We start from the raw sequence: 20,793 nt of genomic DNA on the forward strand, positions 1-20,793 counted from the left end.
GAAAGATACAAAAATACACATAATGATTCAGGAAAATATACATTACAGAAAAATACACCAAACGATAAAATATAAAAATTAGTAAAAAAGCAAACAAACATTTATCATGCGCATGTCCCATAGAATTAAACCAGGGAAATTGCACATGCTATTTTACTTTGCACCCGCAAATAAACCCCTTTATAACACTACAGAGTACATACACCCATGATTGACAACTCTACTTAAGCTCCCACTATATGAATTCATATTTCCAACAGGCACTGTACTAGTTTATTTAATTTCAATAACAAAACGTGCATTGCTGTTGTAAAAAGATTACACTATATGTAGTATTGACTACATGTTCTTTGACAGCATGTGTAAACCAGGTAAAAAGAAAAAAAAAAAATTAAAAAAAGGAAAAGTTCACTACTCAGTTTTACTAGTTGCATCTCTGATGATATTTAATTGTAGAATGTCGGGGGGGGAAAGCAGGTCTATATTTGCTGGAAATGGCATCAAATCTGTTCTAAGTCACAGTAAATTGTACATGTTGACATATATAAGCTACTATTGTTTATAAAGGTTAGAAACACTGGTGAATGATTAAACACATGGGACGTGATGTTAAATCGTCCTTTGTGCCAAAAGATGGGAGCCACATGAGGTTTACCATTTGAGAATGCATCATCAGTGGTGTTCCTTTGAATCAGGGGGTGTTTGGGCCTTTTATACACTAGACTTCCTCATCAAAGGTGGCCAACTACAGGGTGATCAAGCCTGTGTCCCATAACTGCTTCCTGATCTCTCCTATCTGCAGCGCACTGGTATTTTCTCTTTATTCAATGTTTTTCTTTCTTTCTGCTAGTTCAACTCATCACTCTATTTGCTCTGTTTTAAGGAGTAAGATAACTTCAACAGGTTTTCAAATTTTGACCCCTGGAATTTGCATTGGTTCCTTTTCTGTGATGGTAGTGGCTGGCTCTGCCATCTCGTCACTGGTAACAATCACTTCTGTCATTTTATTTATTTACTTCACAGGTCGCTGCAACCATCCCAGCTGGGACAGTTTGGCCAGCCAGATGTGCATGATGTAGAAAAAAAAAAAAGGGAAAAAAAAGAAAGGAAAAGAAAAAGGATTAAAATCAGACTCTGAATGGAATACTTACCCGTCTGAGGGATTTTCCAGTTTTCTTGTTGTGCTTCTTTAAGTTTAAATCTAAACTCCACAGCGTTCCTTTTTGAGCTGATGGTTCCTGGTCCAACAAGCATAGGGTCTTGATGTTTTCTCTCTGTCTTTTTCCATTAAGTCCAACTGATGGAGGCAGATTGTCTCCATCTGAGTCTGCCTCTGATGGAGGTTTCCTTCTGTTTAAAATAAACAAATAAAAATGGTTTCCTCTCTATTCTTATCTATTGCTCGTGTGGAAATGGCTTATTCACTTAAATGTAACTTTTTATACTTCGTAAGTGCTAAGAGATGATTGTTTTTTTATTTAATTTAAAAAGTTTTTTTTTTTTTTAAAGATGCCTAGCAATATAAATAGCAGAACAACATTAAACAAAGTCATATGGAGCAGGAGTCAAATGACCACACAACATCACTTTGTGTGCTAAAAGTTCACATGTTGCCCTTCTTGCCATCGCTTCCATTCATTTATAAAACTACAAATAACATTTGATTTAAAGCAGATATGTGTAGTTTTCCACCACTGGAGCAGCTTAATGTACCAAGGGATACCTCCAACAGGTGTCACTGTTGCTTTATCAAAGTGTAGCTAATTTCATATTGGTCCAATAACTCCAGTTCAATAGTTTATGATTGAATACATTGAGACTGAATTTCCTGAGAGCTGTTATGGCCAGAAGGAACCAGTTAATCCCAAGGGTCCAATGGTAGTGTTTAAGGCATTAAGTCTTTTCCCAGTAAACAACAGACCTTCCAGGTTATAAACAAGTAAAATGTCAAAGTGTCACCTTTTTTTTAAAAAATTACCCCTTTCACCAAAACATTGCTGAATTATGTTGGAGAATCCAACTTATATTTGGCATTAGTTCTGTCTTTTAAAAGAAATACATCAAGACTAAATTTAATTTAATATCACCAAATAATCCCATTTAGCCCCTCCATGTCCTTTATCCAGTTCTTCCAACAACAACTTTTTCTTACCCATTAAGTTTTTTGTTGTACTATGTAGAGGCTTTAAGGGTGAATGAATAGGTTTTCTCTCAATGTGCACTGTGAGACTGTGCTTTACACGTTTTATTGTTGTTTTTATAATCTATTAAATAACCCAGTAATTCAGCTTTTGAATGCAAGGACCCCCTTTGTCCCACTAAAAGATCTTGCTCAGAATTCTATGGAAAAACAACTATAGAACATAATGATGGAATGAATGGAGTGAGTTTGCGTTTTTTGTGTAATTTTGTTTGTTCTTTTTTATTATCATATTATTATATTTTCTTTATTTTTTAAAGAATTCAACCAACCAAATTTAGCTTTTCAAAAATAGATGTTGAAAACACACAATCTTTTTTTTTTAAAAAACATGAATCTATATATTTTCCTGTGCAACATGCATTTCACAGCATGCCTGTCAAAAGAAAAGTTTCTTTCAAAATAAAAGACAAGTCCAACATGAGAGTAAGTATTTATTTATTTTTAGCCAGCTGTCCGTGACCCACCCAGTACAGGTCTGCAACCCACTTTTGGGTCCCGGCACAGCAATTGAGAATCACTGATTTAAATCATTCTCTCACTGTGTTTCTGATGTTTTTTTTGAAAATTTCTCTGTTTTTTTTGTGTATTTTGTCGTGATCTTGTCTATTTTCCTCTCATTCAGTGTGTCTTTGTTTCCGTTTTGTGTGTCGTAAGTTTTTTCTTTCTTCATGCATGTTTTTGGTGTCATTTTGTTGTTTGTTCTTTTTATTATTCAGTATATTTTTCTCTTAATTTGTGTGTTTTTGCTCTCATTTTGAGTCTTTTTAATATTTGGAATGAATATGGGAGCAAACTATGCAGTGGTGCGGACCTTAGTTTCTTCATAGCTACTTTGGACCTTTTTCGATCCAGCACACTGCTTCAAGTAAAGGGAAGTGCGTGTTTTTTTGATTGTGCTACATCGCTTTTAATATTTAGCATTGTCATTTTTAACTAAAAATAAACCTAAAACCCATATTTTTTATGCTTCTATTTGTTAATTGTCCTCCCTCTCTCTTTCTCAAGTACCCCCTGTAGTGACATCGCATACCCCACCCGAGGGGTACACGTTCCCCCATTTGAGAAACACAGAGATAACTAATATCAACCAATGTTTAAACAATCAAAGATTTTTCTACATGCAGTGCTATTATCTATTGTGAATATTTTCTGAGAACTGAAATAGTGGCCAAAAAACAAACACACACATATATATATATATAGTTTTTATTCCTTGTTATTAAAAAAAACAAACCTGAAAGAAAGCAGCAGATAAATCCATGCTTAATCTTGAGGCCTTTTAACATTAAAATGTACATTATTTCACAGATTACTCAAGCTCGTACTCTCTACGCTTCAGGAGATCAAGAGGTATCATAAAAGGGTTAAGAGGAGGAACCATCATCTCATCCTTGCCTGACGTGTTGTCAGTCTGTGCTGGGTGGCTCGCAGCCTCACATGACTGCAGGTTCTCGTCCTCCCCTTCTGGAACATTCTGGCTGTTTGGGTCTTCAGCACTTGGTGCAACAATCTGTGCATGATATCCTTGTTTTAGATCCTCGTACATTTGTTTGGTCCTTTGCGAGTTGGGCCGGCCAGAGAGAAACTTGTGCACCTGAAACCAAGAGTTTAGACAGCGGCAGTTAACGCACAGGGGGCCTTGGTTTCCACTCGTGTGGGAAAGCTGTAGGGGGGCATCTTTAGGTCTGATACTTTCTCAAACATATTTTCAAGCTCTTCCAAAATCTGAAAGGACATTCCTAACAATGAAAGATCAAATGGCAAGTAAACACACTGAAGTCACAGGAACAAAAAATCAAGAAAACCCAAAGCATCAGAAAAGACCTTTGGGACCTTCCTGTCAACTTACACAGAACACTTCATTTGGAATAATTATTTCTAAATTAAAAACATCATGTAACCGTAGCCAATGTGGCATCAAACTTCAGTGTAAAAATATTCAATTGCAAAAGAGCCGAGGTCAACATCCAGGCAACCAAGGAAAAGCCAGTAGATCAGGCCCTGGGGGCCACGTGTGGCCTTTGATCTTTTTTGTGTGGCCCCCAAAAATACATCTTCCAAATAGTGGAATTCAAATTTAATGGAACTTGCAGCCCAACATAATGCACAAAGTAAAAAAAAAACACACAATGACGCAAAATGCACAATATGTCAACAAAAGTACACAAAAAGTGCATAAAAAGATTTCAAATATACAAAAATGTTAACAAAGATACACAAAACAACCGCTTAAACACAAAACGTGGTTAACACACAAAAGACCACATATACAAAAGGGCAGAAAAATACCAACAAAATTTCACAGAATAAAAATACAGACTCCAAAAATGCACAAATTGGCAACAAATATTCAGAAGGTGACAGAAAAATACACAAAATGACAAGAACACACAAAATAATAACCAAAACACACATGATTTGAATTACACACAAATTTCCAAATGATATAAAAAAAAAGAAAAAAGTGTGTGATGACTCAAACACAATGTGACTAAAAACTCACAAAACAAAATGCAACAAATACACAAACCATTTGTTCTTTCCTGTATTGATGCTCATATTGGTATTTATTCTGAGAGCTTTTTTTTTTTAAGCCAAAACTTATTATTTAGGTCCTCACAAACTCACAGACACTGTATAGACAAGAAATGACATTTTATTTTATTATTTCATTTTCATTTTATTACAAAGACTGATCAGAAGACGCACTTTTCAGATTAAAATTAGGTAATACGTGGTACCAGCAGTAATATTGGGATTGTTATGAACCCCCCCCCCCAACTCATTCATTTTATATTGTTGTATTATTCTATTTAGTTGATTGAATTTTCTAGATTATGAAGCACACTGTTTGTATAGGACATTGATTATGGGATGCACACTAGAGCAGGGGTCACCAAACTTTCTAAAACCACGAGCTACTTCAAAGTTACTGAATAATCTGAAGTTAAAATAATACAATTCCCCACTTTCACTTTAAATTGAGGGAAAGATAATGACGGATGACTAGAATTAACTTAAAAAAGTAGGAAAATACTCAGGTTTCTCTTATTTTACGCAATTGTTTTATTTTTAAATGACCACTTCTGAAACAATTTCATAGGAAATCATAATGTTTTCCTATTTTACTATTTTTTCACCATTGGCAAAAGATTTGCAGTATTCGGCACTTGACACCACCACCTTGTAGCTCGCCTTAGTGGTATTTTCATTTGACTCAGGGGCTCTTGGGAAAAATCACGGCTGTGACTTTATAAAATCTTCCAGCTGCTTCTATTTGTTGCTGTGGTCGCTCCCTGTCAGCATGTCGTAGGACACAGCATGTTTCGAATAGTTATAGTGTCTCTTGACATTGAATTCCTCTCAAACAGCTACAGTCTCTTGGCAAATTGAGCAAACACAGTTGTTTTGTATTTCAGTGGAGGAAAAAAAATAGTCCAATTTCCACCTGTCCAGCTAACAGCTGCCCTCACAGTCAACTTTCCTTTTTTTATTTACATTTTAGAAATTGCTGGAAAGAGTCACAGCAAGTGTCTCACAGCCAGAGGGCAGCAGTGCTGCTGCCATCCTTTGGTGAAACATTAAAATTGCATTTTGTATGTGTGTTGTTTACATGTCGACAGTGCCGTTGGGCCAGATGTTAAACATTTTATGACAGACTGCGGGCCATTTGTAATTTGTCTACGGGCCGGACTTTGGACATGCCTGAGGTAAAATAATACACCAATAGCTTAACCTGTCTTTGTCCCTTTTCAGATTAGAAAGCAGACATAATCTAAACCACTTGTTCATCACAACATATTAAAATACTTCAGATGAAACGCTGCATAACACCCTCACCATTGTAAGTTGTATGAGATGTGTGTGAGATTATCAGTTTAAATGGACATACTGGTCTGGTCACTTATTTTCCAATTAGAAATAGCTTGTATAAGCATCAGATTGTCCCTAAACAACCATGTGAGGCATTTACAAGTCATGTTGGGCCTGATTTGAAATAATGTGAGAAAAAAAAAAAACATAAACGAGTCTGAAAGATTTTTCAGTTTCAGAATATGAAATCCATTTTTCCGTCTGTTTGGCATTGCATCACTGCTTGTGGATATCATGGCTGTACAGAGACAGACATGTCGGTGTCACATGACCAATGGTTTGTCTGCACGAGGGATGATATTACAAAATTCTCCTGTCTTTTTCATACTAACATTTTCTTATCATTTCTCTAACTGGGCGAGCTGATATTCAAATGTACTTAGTGAAAAGCTGCTGAATCTACCTGGATCATGTGTCTTTTCAGTTTGTTGCAGTCCAGCAGCTCCAGCTCTTCTGGCAGAGACATTAGAAGGTCCAACACAATGGCACTCTCTGAAAGATAAGCCTTATTACAGATCAAGTACTGATAAGTATGCTAATTTCACTCAAACTCCACAGACACATTAAACACAAACCACTATCTGCCACAGGATGCCAGTCAGCACTTTACATGGTTTTATCTGTGACTTAAATCTTATGGAATAACTGCAAGAACAAAAGTGGCAACTAGGAATGCTCGTGGTTAACTGGTTAATCGTTAACAAATAACAAAAACTTAAAGCTGCAGTATGTAAGGTTTTTTTGGCATCATTTGGTCAAAGAGATCCCCGTGACTGCACACGGTCCGCCCCACACACTGGTGTCAGCGGGAGATTGATAACAGATGGGATAAATTGCATGTAAACCTAAGAGAAGCTTATTCAATTAATTTTACAGTCTGGATGCGGAGTGACGGTTGTCACTCTGCCCCGAGCTGCCGCTGAGATCACAACTGACTGTGTAAGTTCTCTGGCGGGGAGGGGCTTTACATGACACGGCATTATTTCACTGGCATTTGTGCACAAAGGTGAAAACTTATGCGCGAACTGTAAAAATGTCAATCGGTTGGAGCAGAGAAGCTGGGCGCAGGACTTCCCCAGTCTACTTGATCAGAAAGCGGGGGCAGGTCGGCTGTTAGTGTCTGTCTGTGTGTGTGTGTTTGTATGCGTGTGCACGCTTGTTTTGTCTATTCAGCCCGAGCATGTTAAAATGAAGAGTCTTAGAGCAGAGCAATGCGCTCCCGTTTCATTTCGCTTTCATAGGGGACACTTCTGTCCGTTTCAGGGCGGTGGAGGACACAGAAGTGCGTGTGTGTGCGCCCCACCTCCGCTGTGCTCCTGTGTATACGGACTATAAGCATCGGTAAGTTTTGTAATGCCAGTCAGTAAATATGTGTTTCCTCCTAATGCTAATGCTGATGGAGGCTTCACATGGTTCCAGTGTGGTCTGCCTCCACAGCTTCATCTCCAACTCTCTTGTAGTTGCTTCACAGCAGTCATTAATTATGACATGGGACTATAATCGATCTGCTCCGGTCTCAGGGCGCTCTCTCACTTCGCACACTGGTCGAGCGACCAGCGCATTCATTAGCAGTTAAAGGGCCACGCACCCACACACACACTGACAACAAATGTTATGTTCAAGTCCTGCATGGAAAATGTTCACCTCCTACACTCCCCCACAGTCACAAGGGGTTAAAAGTTGAATAAACTAAAATTTGAAATAAAACTGAATGGGAAAGAAAAAATGGAGTAAATCAAAAAGTTTAAAAGTTGCAAATCACAAAAGCGATAGCATAAATCTTGGGAACTTTTTGAAATTTTTTTGACAGCTTCTTCAAAATCAGACAAATGTGTAGGAGGAGTTAATGCAGACGGAAGAAAAAACTATAATTGAACAGGAGCATGTCAGGCATGAGCTCAAAAACGGTAGAAAACTCAGAGCTGTGAAAATAAAAGGATTAAAGAAAAAGAAAAAAAAAAAGATAAAAAAAAAAAAGAAAAGGAGTCTGACTCACCCATCGGTGTGAGAAGATGGGCTCTACTGTGTTTTTGGATCCCACTGATGAAGCAATAGATGTTGTTAAAGTCAACGGTAGCGCTGCCCATGGGAGCCTTCACACCCTGCTGAGTGTTTTTGTTGATTGTTGGGCTGAAGCTGGAGGACGAAGTGAACTGCTGGCTAGCAGGAAGGATGCTGGAGTATCTGGAGGTGGAGGCCGATAAACTATCCAAACCAACAGTGTGTGGGGAGGTGACAAAGCGCAAGCTGGGAGTTGTGGAGGTGGAAGGGCCTGGGCTTTGCTGTGCTGGGAGGAGGACAGTCTGTGGTGGGAGGCGGCTGAGCCCTGCTGTGCTGATGGAGGAGGCACGGATAGGCTGAGACGTGGAGAGAACAGGAGAGCGGAGCAGCAGCTGCTGCGGTTGCTGCATCACTCTGATCACTGGTGCAGGTTGTTGGAGTTGTGGAGCAGGACCCTGGAACACTAGTGGAGTCGTCCCCACAAATGATGGAATTGTGTTGATGTTAAGGTCCTTACCTAGCATAGAAAAGCCTTTGATTAAATGTGTAGGAACAAAAACTTCTCTTTTTGGAACTACCAAGAAACTGAAAATGAAGACATTAAAGGGAACCCTGTAGTGAAAATGTATAACAAAAAACATGTTTAAAGGAGCAGTGTAATGAAAAATTTACTTTATAATGGTTTTGCTACAATGATATACATTCCTTTAGTTTCATACAGAGAGCCAGAGTTGAAAAAGTTATCTTTCCTCCCACCCTTGTTATTCCACATTTTGTAATAAGTCAGCCCCAAATGGGTGAGTTGGATTTTTGCCTCCTTATGACTCATAAGGGGGAAACTCCTCCTCCTGACAGTCCTGGCTCCTCCTACCCATTACGAATGTGATCTCCTCCCTCTAAAGCTACCTCACAGGTGGTTTAATATAGAATATACATTATACTTTGTCATATAAGTAATGCTATATACACAAAATGTGTTCTCTGTATTTAACTCCTCCCTGAGGAGCAGAGGGCAGCTACGGTGTAGCACCCAGGGAGCAGTAAGAGACTGATCAACATCTGATCCCACAGTGATGGACCAGGGAGTTTAGAACCAGTCAGACTCACAGTAAATTCAAAAGTGTTAAATTTTTGGTGTTGGTAGACTTTGTACAAAAACAGAGTTAATTTTACTCTAATAGAGTCACATTCTTTTTATGTAACTCTGGGGTGTATTATAATAGTAGTTAAAATCGAGTGTTAAAACAGAGTGTTTCTATATCAAATCTGGAGGTGTTACAATGGAAACAATAACTCTTGACTTTTTAACTCTAAACTCCCACAGTGGCTGTAACACTAAAAGAGGAAATTCACTGACTCCGCCCCCAGCATCACAGGCTCTCACCGAAGCGACCATTTAGAACAATTTGCTTTCCACATGACTGAGGTGTTTTCCACGCTTGGTAAGTCATTTTAATCTGAGATGTTTTTATTTGTCATTATTATTTTGGGCTGAGACCATCCTGTGTGATAAGCATTAGCCACATTGCTCGGTGATATGGCATATAAGTCTGGTTTAGCACGCTGAAGTTCATTGTTTGCAGGCAAAACTATAGTTTTAAAAAACCATGCAGGTGAACATTCAAATATTTGGCTAACTTAAATACAGTAGTCCCTCGTTTATCGCGGGGGTTACGTTCTAAAAATAACCCGCTATAGGTCGTCAGCTGTATTTTTACTATTTTTATACATGTTTTAAGGCTGTAAAACCACATTTCTCTTGTTTAAACACTCTCACAGTTGAAAACTTCGTAGATTTTAAAACATAAACCTGTTTTCAAACATACAACACTACTGCTAGTGATCAGACATTGATGGTGAATTCAGAGTCTTTGTTGACGATGACGTCAAGTCAACACGGACACTGGTCTGTTCACCCATTCAACCATGGAGTAAAAGCTGTGTGTGACCACCTAGAGCTGTATGACACGCCCTTTATAACAAGGACCGGACTAGGACGGATTAAGCGTGGAGGAGAATCAGAGAGGAGGTGTTAGTAGCAGGTAAAAGTTCCCTCTGTAGCATTGAGCTAGCATAGCATTAGCCGCTAATCACACCAGCTTTTTTCACTGGTGGTTTATGTTTATGAGAGGAGAACAGCTCCTCGCTTCAGCAAGCAGTGAAACTCACTGAGTTGGATGTGTCGCTGGTGGGTTAACGCAGTATTAGCCAATCAGGATGCAGAACACAATGCGCGTTCATACACTGTAAAGAAAAGTGCATCCAAAATTGCACTGTAAAAAAATCAGCGAAACAGCGAGGGACTACTGTACACCTAAAGCAATTTTCAGATCGTGAAAGGTTGACATACAGTTATGCCATGACTTGAAGACAGATGTTCTGATTGGGTTCTACGTTAACATTTAGATCCCTTCAGAGCTTTGTGCACACGGTTTAGGTAAAAATAAAATAGGCTGAGGTTTTGTATTTATTTTGGCACTTTCTATTTTTATCTGCGAAAAGCGTTATATAAATAAAAGTTATTTACTTACTTTTGAGTATAAAATTGCCTTCAAAGATGGACAATAGTATCTACAATTGTCTTCTTGTAAAATGCTTGGGCTTACACAACTTCTGGTTCATAATGATTCTCTTTTTTAATCTCCACGCAGGAGATGCTTGCAAAGGTGGAATATGGGGGAGTGCAGAAGTACATTAAAGTTCCACAAAGTGATGAATGCTTCCATTTCCTCCAGTTTCTTCAAGAGGGTTTGTATTTATGCGCAATTTAAATTGGTATAGAGTCATTGAACAACTTGAATTGGTGGTTTTAATAGTTTATGACATTTTAATTCTCTTAATTTCTTTCAGTTATGGAGAAATTCAGCTTTCAGTCTCAACTCTTCACAGAGGGTGTACTTATCCTGATGAACACTTCCATGCATAATGTTTGAAAAATAATAATAATGAAAATGCTGTTATTTGCATTGATGGAATTTCTAAAAGTTAAAAACAAAATGTATACCTTTTTTAGTATTATTTACAAATAACTCTTATGTAGTTAAAAGAAAAAAACTCTTGGAGAGTTAATATATAGACTCTAACACTGAGTTAGTGTTATTAAGTGTTAAATTATTAACTCCAGACAGATTTAGTATTTGACACTTAATTAGAGTTAAGGTACCAACTCTCCAAAAAGAGTTAAATTAACACTCTCTGGTGTGGATCCATATAGACACTTTAAAAGTGTTGAAATCAAATCTGACAGTTATCCACAGATAAAGGGACTAGTACAGTGTGATCGCTGACAATCAGTTCCATTTTTAGTAGGGGTGTTAAAAAAAATTGAAGTGGAGATATATCGCGATATTACGTCGCGCGTTTCTCGGATCGATTCTAAATGCATTCCTAACGATTTTTTTTAATAAAAAAAAAAATATATTATTTTATTGCATGTTTTTTTTTTTTTACCTTTATTTAACCAGGAAAGTATTTTCCACTGCAGGAGACATTGTAACTGCACAAAGAAGTACACTGAAACCTGATCATGTTGACCAGCTTGTGTTTTTTCAATAAAATCTAAAAAGAAAATACTAACTTTCTGCATTTATTTGTTGTTCGAGGCATATACCTCAGTTACATTGCACTAAAGTCATGTTGAACTAAAGTCAAAGTTGGTTTAAAAGCCACAGGCAGACTGTATGTTGTTTTTTTTAAGTTGTTGGCACATGGCATGTTAAAGTGTAAAAGATGCCAATAAAATATATTTCATACATAATGTTCTCATGAAGATGTGCACATTTACAGATTAGTTGTTTTTTAAGTCTCATATATAAATCACCTTATACTTTAATATCAGGATATATTGTATCGTATGGTGAACTACGTATCAAGATACGAATCGTATCGCCAGATGCCAGGCACTACACACCCCTAATTTTCAGTAACCGTTATATTGTCTCGTTTCGCCTTTGACATGATCTGACGTGTTTGTGACTCAATGCAATGCAACGATTGGCCAAAACAAATAATCATCACCTTAAATGAACTATTCCTGTGGTTAGAGGTGAGGAGGATGACAAGAAAGCAATGTAGCAGCTGTTGATGTGATAAACATACATCGGAGAGCAGCGTTACACCGTGGAGCAGCGTTACACCGTGGAGCAGCGTTACACCGTGGAGCAGCGTTACACCGTGGAGCAGCGTTTGTCTGACTAACAATCACAATAGCCACTCAAATAGCCATGTGTTTTACTATAAAGTGCAGTTTTGTGGCTGAAAACAATAACAAGAATGTGTGGATAGCAACAGACAATCCTTATGGTGATCAGAGAGAGGCATGATGTCGGCGTCTACAGGAAATCAGGCGAGGTTGGGAAAATAAACCTCAAATACTATGTTGTTAGGATTCTTAAATAGGTGAAAAATAGCATAATACTGGACCTTTAAAGTGTTTAGTGCTTAGTTCAGCCCAATGATCACACAACATTAATGTATTTTCAGGTTAAAAACTGTCATTTGCATGAACAATGCATTAGATTTGTTTAAGTGACACTTTTGAAGTGGCTGAAAGGATAAATTACAGGAGCATACCTTGACCAGGGAAACTAAGCATTGGTCTTAAGGGGATAATGTGATCATGAGGCCTGATGGGTGTCAAGCCAGCCTGAGGAGGAGGACCGCTCTTCACCGTGTGCGGTTTTGGCGATGATTCGTTCATCATCTAAAAAGCAACAAAGAGAGTGTGAGATGAAACTTAATAAAAAACACACTATTTATACAGCTGTGTTTTGATGTTGTGCAGGCAGCAAAGGTATTATTTGTAATAAAGAGATCCATCTTCAACAACAAGGTATCGCAAAGAAAGAAGTTTAATTCCAGCAAGATTCGTTATGTCTTCTTTTTGAATAATATGTTATGGTTTCATTTATTTAGACAACTGTTCCTCAGGAAATCCACTTTGTTCTCCTGACATGTTTTGACTGTTGACTGCCAGTCTTCGTCTGCTGATCACTTTTGATGTTTCCTTTGAAGTTTCCTTTACTTTCGCGTAACAATTCCAGCAAGATTCTTTTTGTCTTTAGTACACAAAAGGTCTTTTTTTTTTTCTTTCTTTTTAACACATTGTATGATATGTAAAGAAACAACACAAAAAACAATAAAAGTATGAATTACATTATGTTCATACTATAGATTAGAAAAGATAAAACAGTTGAGTCCTGCTGGTTAGGGCCTTGTAAACTATGGTTACGTATCAAGCCTTTGATTTCCTTTTTCAAAATTTCATAAATTGCGTTCAGTTTACCCATTTCTGCGTCACTTTATACTTTTCCATATCTTTTGCTGTTTACATGACTTTACAGGCGAGAGTCAATTATTATTAATTTAACATTTTATATGCTTCAGAGAATTTACATATCACCAGATAAACTCATCACCAATTGTGCCAAGACACCATCAGCTCAATCTGTCTTTGTACCAGGGTTGTTTCACATTTGAGTGCAGTCATAATAATGTGGACCACTTGTTCATCACAACACATTAAAAACACACTCCAGATGAAGCTCTCATTCATTTTCAGAATTGAGATGTTGAACAAAATTGTAGGTGGAAGTGGAATTCTCACACTTTCTAAACTTTATTTCAACCATTTTATGGTGAAAAGTAGCATGTAAATGTGTGGTACTGTCTGAAAACAAACATGTGGGGCCCAATTTTAAAGGTGAGGTACTCAATTTATTTTCTTTAATTGAAACAAATCCTTATTAGCATCATATAGTATATCGTAAAAGTAATTATTTCTGAAAAAATCGTACATCTGCGTGCTGTCTGTGCCTTATAATTAAGTATTTTAGTTAATAAAACCCCAGAAGACAAAGTCTTGGCGGTCACCCCCTCCAGCCCTACTCACAGGATTTAGAGAAAGGAGGCGTGAGCAGAGCCCACGAAGGAGCCTTCTCATTGGCTGTCGTGATATATAGTGAAGCGCGTACACAGTGCAAACTTGTTTTCAGTCTTGGACTAACTTTGGACAGTGGCTGTTTTCCTTCTAGACAGGTAATCTAATGTTCCATTTTCTATATTTTGTGTGTTTTAACGGGAGTGCACTCGTGTGGGATTTCGAATTTGTAGATAAAAACGATTTTTATTTTGCAAATTTGAGTTTCTGAAAAAAAAATATTTTTTTAAATTTTCCACCACAGTTTTTTCTGACTTTTTTGCGTTCTGTCCTTGTGCGTTACCATAATGCAATGTGAGCCAGCCCCCTCCTAGTTTACATTTGTTTACCCTTGTGTGTGTGTCACAGGCATGTTTATTTTTTTATTTGCACTATGCTAAAGGAAGAGTTTATTATTTTTTATTGTAATGTTATAAAATACGTAGTTATCTGATTTCTTAATCAAAAAATTTAAGCCACTGTGAAGTTGCTGTTACACTTTTTCTTGTTCTATGCAATCACAGCAATAAACCTTTGACAATATATCTGATGTTTGCAGTCATTTTTAAGTGCATTGAAAGAAAAATTCGAAAATCGAATCAAAACTCAATTTTTTTCTTTAAAAAAATTGGAGTTTTATTTTAGGCAAAATCGCCCAGCCCTAACTGGGAGGGATTATCAGAGTGGGGGACGGGATTTATGGTTTGAATTCAGCTCTGCCCCTCTGTCATGATTAAAAAATCAGGTAGTGCAGCTTTAAGTAAAGAGAAAAAAACAGGGTCAGGTTGCTTTCTTAATTTCAGAACATGAATTCCATTTTTTTGTCCGTTTTCCGCAGTCGTGGAAAATCAGAGGCCCTACACATGCAAACTGCAGCCCTTTCACATTTATCAGTGCAGTCAATTTCATCTCCTCAGTTCAACTCAACAAGTGTGTTCTAGGGATGGGCGATAGGGACTAAAAAAAAATTTAAAATATCCCGATAATTTCTGGTATTTATCATGATAGCGATAAACATCATGATAAATAAAAAAAACTATAAATAAATAAAACAATTCCCAACTTAAAGTGTAAACAGGTTCGTTACAAACACAAATAAATCTGAATACATCAACATTAAACACATTAAAAAAGCTACAATATCTACTGACTCAGAGTTCATGAGCTGATATTTTATAGAATATATTAGTGCATGTGGATCACTATTAGTGTTACTGTATGTAATTCATTTATTTCCTCACTTAAAATTAAATTATTTTCTAAAAATAAAAAAAGCACATGAAAAGCACAAATAACTCCAGTAGTGTTTTTACTGCTGCTGAATCTTGTTTCATTTATCTGATAATGAGTTACATAAAGTTATGATCGATAAATAACTCTGATTTCCTATAATTAAACCAGATCAAGCTGATGATTTAATCATTCAGTATATTTTGGTGTAATAATCTCAATAGTTACATTAGTCTAATGGGACCCTCTTTGTCTGTGAACACGTGCAATATAATTACAAAAATATGGCTCTCTGTGGTTTTATGGCAGTAAGATGCGTTCTTTTAATCTTTTCACTTGGTCTATTATTCCTTATATGGAATGGTTAGCATAAGCTCTTAGCCCAGCCTGTGTGTCGGCGTGTCAGCTTAGCATAGTTAGCTTTAGTTGAGTTTCCAGTTCATAATCGTTGCTACAGGTTCATCTCTGTCCCCGTGTTTATGGAACTTTGGGTGGATCTGACGGAGGAACTTGAGTCAGTTCACTTTGTTGGATGGTTGTCTGGTTTTAACAGAGTAGTGGTCCATTATGTATCACAACATGGCAGCTTCAGGTAGCCGTGACGAGCACTGCCGTCCGTGTGTGTGGGCTGGGGGTGGGAGCTGCGGTGGTGCACATCACTCCAGAGAATAATCAGTTGTTGACAACAAACTTGTGGGCAATTTTGGCCCCTGGAACAAGGTTTTTATGGGCATTCTTGGCTAAATTGAGGGACAAATGTCCCATGTCCCCTTGCTAATTTCCGACATGGGCATTTATCGTTTCTATCTATGTTTTTGACGATATATCATGAACCGACGACATGTTGCACATTCTTAGTGTGTTCTATGCTGTTTTCATTTTGGTCAAACTTTACATTCACAACAGCATCAGCACCTCCTCTCTGTTCTACTCAGTCTTTCATTTGTCAATTGATCTTTCTTTTTTTTTTAAAGTGTACTATCCGTTTAGTAGGATCTCATGAAGGTTTTTTTAGTGCCAACTTTAGTAGAGTTACAGACAGCAACATACTTATACACTCCTATCTGCATTCAACACAAAGATCTGTGTGATTAACAAAAGAACAGCAGAATGAGTGTGTACTAGTGTACCTTATAGAAAGCAGAGATAATGGTCTCCTCTTGTGTTCCAGCCAGAGCAGAGGCCATGCGTGTCCACTCCTCTATGGGCTTTCTGCTCTTCCTCTCATCTCGAACATTCTTTCGCATCATCTCGGTTGTATTGGTGATTACTTGCTTTTTCAGACGTTCCACCTTTGAAGTGATCTGTTCAGGCATGAGAACAGTTTGCGTACGAGATTGCAATTCAACAATTTCATTTATCAGACGCTTCTATCCAAAGCGACATACAACACAAACAGTTAGAGTTAAGAGCTACAATTGTAATTGTGTAATTGATAATTAATTACAAGTAGGGATGTAACGATTAATCGTAAGGCAGTTAAAAGTCGATTCATAGGTATCACGGTTCATATCGATTTTCTTAAAATTGAATCGCAGTACTTTTTTTAAACAGCAGAGGGCGATATATATATATATATATTTATTTATCCTTCTCTTGTTCAAATGCTGAGGCGGCGGGCGGAATCTGCTACTACTTTCTTTCTAGCCGCCTACTACTCTTAAACATGCTCATAAATGATTCCTTACCCCTTTAGCACTGAAATGATATCTGTAATATTACGTGAATATCGGTAAAAGTCACATTTTTCTATTAGCTCTGTCTGCTAGCATAGCAACAGAATAGCTGCATCCTAACTGACCACTGGGTTACCAGCGCCCTCTGCTGGTCCAAACAAATATCTGACATAAATACAGTGCAGACTGGTTTTTTTTTTTTTTTAAAGTCCAATTGTTTAGGCACGAAACACATTTTCAGTTGCACTTTGGAAAAGAAAAATAACTATTATGCAGTTTTGCATTGTTTACTATAGAACCAGAATTTAAATTAATAGGCTTCTTCTTCATTTGTATTATTCCTTTATTTCATTCAAGATGTATTTTTAGTTAAATTGCATTGTTTTGAATAGTTTATCAAGGGATTATTTAGACAATGAAAAATAAAAAGAAAATAGTACAGTTCTTTCTAGTTTTTTCCCCCCCAAAAAAGTAAAGGAATATTTTTCAGTCATCATTTGAAATCATGGGAGAATCGTATCGTGAACCCAGTATCGTGAATCGAATCGTATCGGGAGTTGAGTGAATCGTTACAGCTCTAATTACAAGTATGGCATAATTATGAATTTAAATAAATGTGATGTCATAATCGTAGTGAAGTTGTAATTGAGTTTAGATGGATTAAATTTGAAAATGTAATTGCCATGAAAAATTATCAATAATAATTCAACTATGTTACAGTTTATGTGCAGTTCTACACATAAGTAGTTAACAATTATTAAATGGTAAATGGACTTGATTTTATATAGCGCTTTATCACCACACTGAAGCAGTCTCAAAGCGCTTTACATATCAGCTCATTCACCCAATCACTCTCACATTCACACACCAGTGGGACAGGACTGCCATGCAAGGCGCTAGTCGACCACTGGGAGCAACTTAGGGTTCAGTGTCTGGCCCAAGGACACTTCGACACAGTCAGGTACTGGGATAGATCGAACCCCCAACCTCTCGATCAGAAGACGACCCACTATCACCTGAGCCACGGTCGCCCTATTAAAGTATATTTCATATCAAGCTTTCCCACAAAAAAAAAAAAAAAAAAAAAACCTTTCCCACTTTACCATTTAAAAAAAAAATTAATGGAGATGTATACTCGCACAAATAAGGCTCAGACGCCCACAATAACAACAATTAAAACCTATATTTTCATTGATTAGGAACACTAACAAGGTGACCAAGAGATGAGACGATAGATATTCGTTTTTAGTGTATTTTACGGCTGAATTTAGACCCGTTATCACAAGAGATGCTAACAGAGAGCTAACACAAGAAGAAGGTTAACTTCTATTATGTTATTTATTTCAGGCACGGTAATTGTGATTAATTGTAATTTAACTTCAATAATTGAGAATGTAATGTATTTTTCTGTTATATTGTCATTTATGTCTCATTTCTGTCTGTTATTGTTGTCGTTTTTTTTTATGTTTTTGGAATCATTTTATACAATTTTCGCTCCTTTTGTGTTCATTCTGAGTAACTTCTTTCATTTTGTTTATTTTATGGTTTTTTACGAGTTTAGTGTATTTTTCTGTCATTTTGTGCGATGTTTGGTTTGATTTTGACTAATTTAGTGTCATTTATGTCTCATTTTGTCTGTTATTGGTCATTGTGATTAATTGCACTTTAACTTTAGTAATTGAGAATGTAATTGTCTTTCTGAGGATAAAGACAATGATTCATATTTATTTTCCGTATCAATAGACACTTTGTACTAAGTTGTACATGTACTTGAGTACAATGTCACCACAGTAGCAGTACTTCTACTAGGGTAGTATACTGTATATGAGTGCTGTACCTCAGATACTGAGCGGGTAGGAAGGTCTTTGTGCAGAAGCTCATAATCGAGCAGCTCTCCGTCCGCTCCGGGCCCAGCCTGTTTCCTCAGGCCGACCAGCAGCTTCTTCAGCTCGGCCCGTGTCCATGGCTGCGTCGCACCGTGAGACGGCTCTGCGACCTCCGCCACCCGGCTCGACTTCTTTCGATTGCGTGGAGGAGGCTTCATGTGATCACAACAGAGGCGAAAAAATAACAGTGTCGGAACAAACTCTGGAGTGTAGACATGAACACCTGCTCAACCACAACATGAAAACTTCTTCAGGTCTACTTATGTATGGCGGAGGGATATGGACCAACTGCTCATCAGAGCCACCTATCGGTTTGGAGGATAGCCTGTAAGACAGAAACTTTAATATAGTATGATCAGGTGTTCTCAACCTGACCCCATTTGGGGTCGCGAGGCAGTGGGAGGGGGTTGCCAGATGCTTTGAAGAAACTAGGAATAATTTCTGAACAATTTGAGCCCACTTTTATGTCTTTGGCCAATTTTCTGCTACTACACCAAACTTCCCCTATTTTAAAGCAGAGCTAAGTAAATGTTTTCACCTTAAAGGTGCAGTCTGCAGCTTTTATAAAAGTGACTTTTTTGTCACATTTGCTAAAGCTGTCACTATGTAAGGACAGCTTTACATGAAACTAGTAGTTTGTGTGAAAAAAACAGACTCATTGAGTCCCCCCGCTCCTCCTGCTGCCTTTGGCAGATTGCCAGAATGCACCACGACCGAGCAAAAAGAACCAATCAGAGCCAGGATTGTGTTTGATGGGCTGTCTGACGCTGTTGCTCACAGGCTCCGCCCCTTTTGACGGCTGTTGCGCCATATTTTTTGTACAGTGTATGGTCTGGAGGAGTAGAAGATGGAATTAGCGACTTTTCCTCTTGAAAGGTAATTACTGCTGCTTGATTTACATTATGTTTGATTTGTAATTGTTATACTAGAACTCTGTAGTGCATGTGTTGTTTGTGTGCATGCAGTATGGAATCAGAACAGTATCATAATGAATGAACTCCTGCAGGATTTTTCACAAATGCACATGCTTTGTTTCGCAGTTGTATTTCAAATTCACAAATGCACACAATCTGTTTCGCAAATATATATTTTATGCAAACTTGTAATATAAATTCTGAAATGCACACGATCTACTTCACAAATATTATTTTGAGGCACACTTGTAATATAAATCCACAGATAATGCAAATTGCTGAATGTGCATTTACAAACTGCTTCTGTGCTGTGAAACCTCTGCGTATTTGTGAGAAATTTCTGTGTGGTGAATTTTGAGACTGCCCTGACATCACAGGTCAACAAACGTCACCATTGGCCGATAAAAGTGATTGACAGATTAATCAGCCAATCAGGAGTGTTTGCTTTCAGCCAATCATTTGGCTACTTACATTTTCTCCACACTTTTAAACCGATTGTAGAGCTACTGATATGTGTGCGCATACGCAGTGTTCAACCAAGAGTGTGGAGAAAATGTAAGAAGTAGTTGCTAGCAAGGAAACAACAGAGTTGCTGCTGGGAGATCCTGAGGTCAAGATAACCCATGTGCTGAAAACTGATGCAACAAAGCACATAGACTTCCAAGAACGACATGCACGGTTCTCAAAATGGACTACAGCCGTTAATGAAATTGCCCGCATTCAAAGACTTATAAAGAAATGTAAGAAAACAGAACCTTTGAGGAAAGAAGACAAGCTTCACTCACACTGATAAATCTTGCACAGCAAGATGCATTCAAAGAGGAGCTATGCATCCTCAGCAAGACATCTGGAAGACTGCCTCGTAACCACAAACTCTACCAGCTTGACCCACGTCTTCAAGATAATATCATGAGAGTAGGAGGACGTCTTAAGAACACAAATGCATCTCTTGATCTCAGACAACCAACAATTCTCCCAAGAGATGGTGTCATCACTCGTCTTATATTAGCACACTGCCATGAAAAAACTAAACATCAAGGCAGGGGTCAAACCCTGAACAAGTTGAGAGCCAGTGGCTACTGGATCGTTGGTG

General features: G+C 37.7%; 1 protein-coding gene across 1 annotated transcript; it reads right to left on the reverse strand.

Moving 5' to 3' along the window:
- Positions 1-3,388: 3,388 nt before the first annotated feature.
- snapc2 (small nuclear RNA activating complex, polypeptide 2) lies at positions 3,389-19,044 on the reverse strand. Its single transcript, XM_028475319.1, has 6 exons — positions 18,738-19,044; positions 16,355-16,528; positions 12,650-12,779; positions 8,073-8,594; positions 6,480-6,568; positions 3,389-3,797 (listed from the first exon to the last, which is right to left on the reverse strand). Exons 1-6 carry the CDS (start codon positions 18,942-18,944, stop codon positions 3,513-3,515), a joined length of 1,407 nt encoding a protein of 468 aa, XP_028331120.1. The 5' UTR covers positions 18,945-19,044; the 3' UTR covers positions 3,389-3,512.
- Between the last annotated feature and the right edge of the window lie 1,749 nt (positions 19,045-20,793).

This window comes from Gouania willdenowi, chromosome 18, assembly GCF_900634775.1.
Source record: "Gouania willdenowi chromosome 18, fGouWil2.1, whole genome shotgun sequence".
NCBI lineage: Eukaryota > Metazoa > Chordata > Actinopteri > Blenniiformes > Gobiesocidae > Gouania > Gouania willdenowi.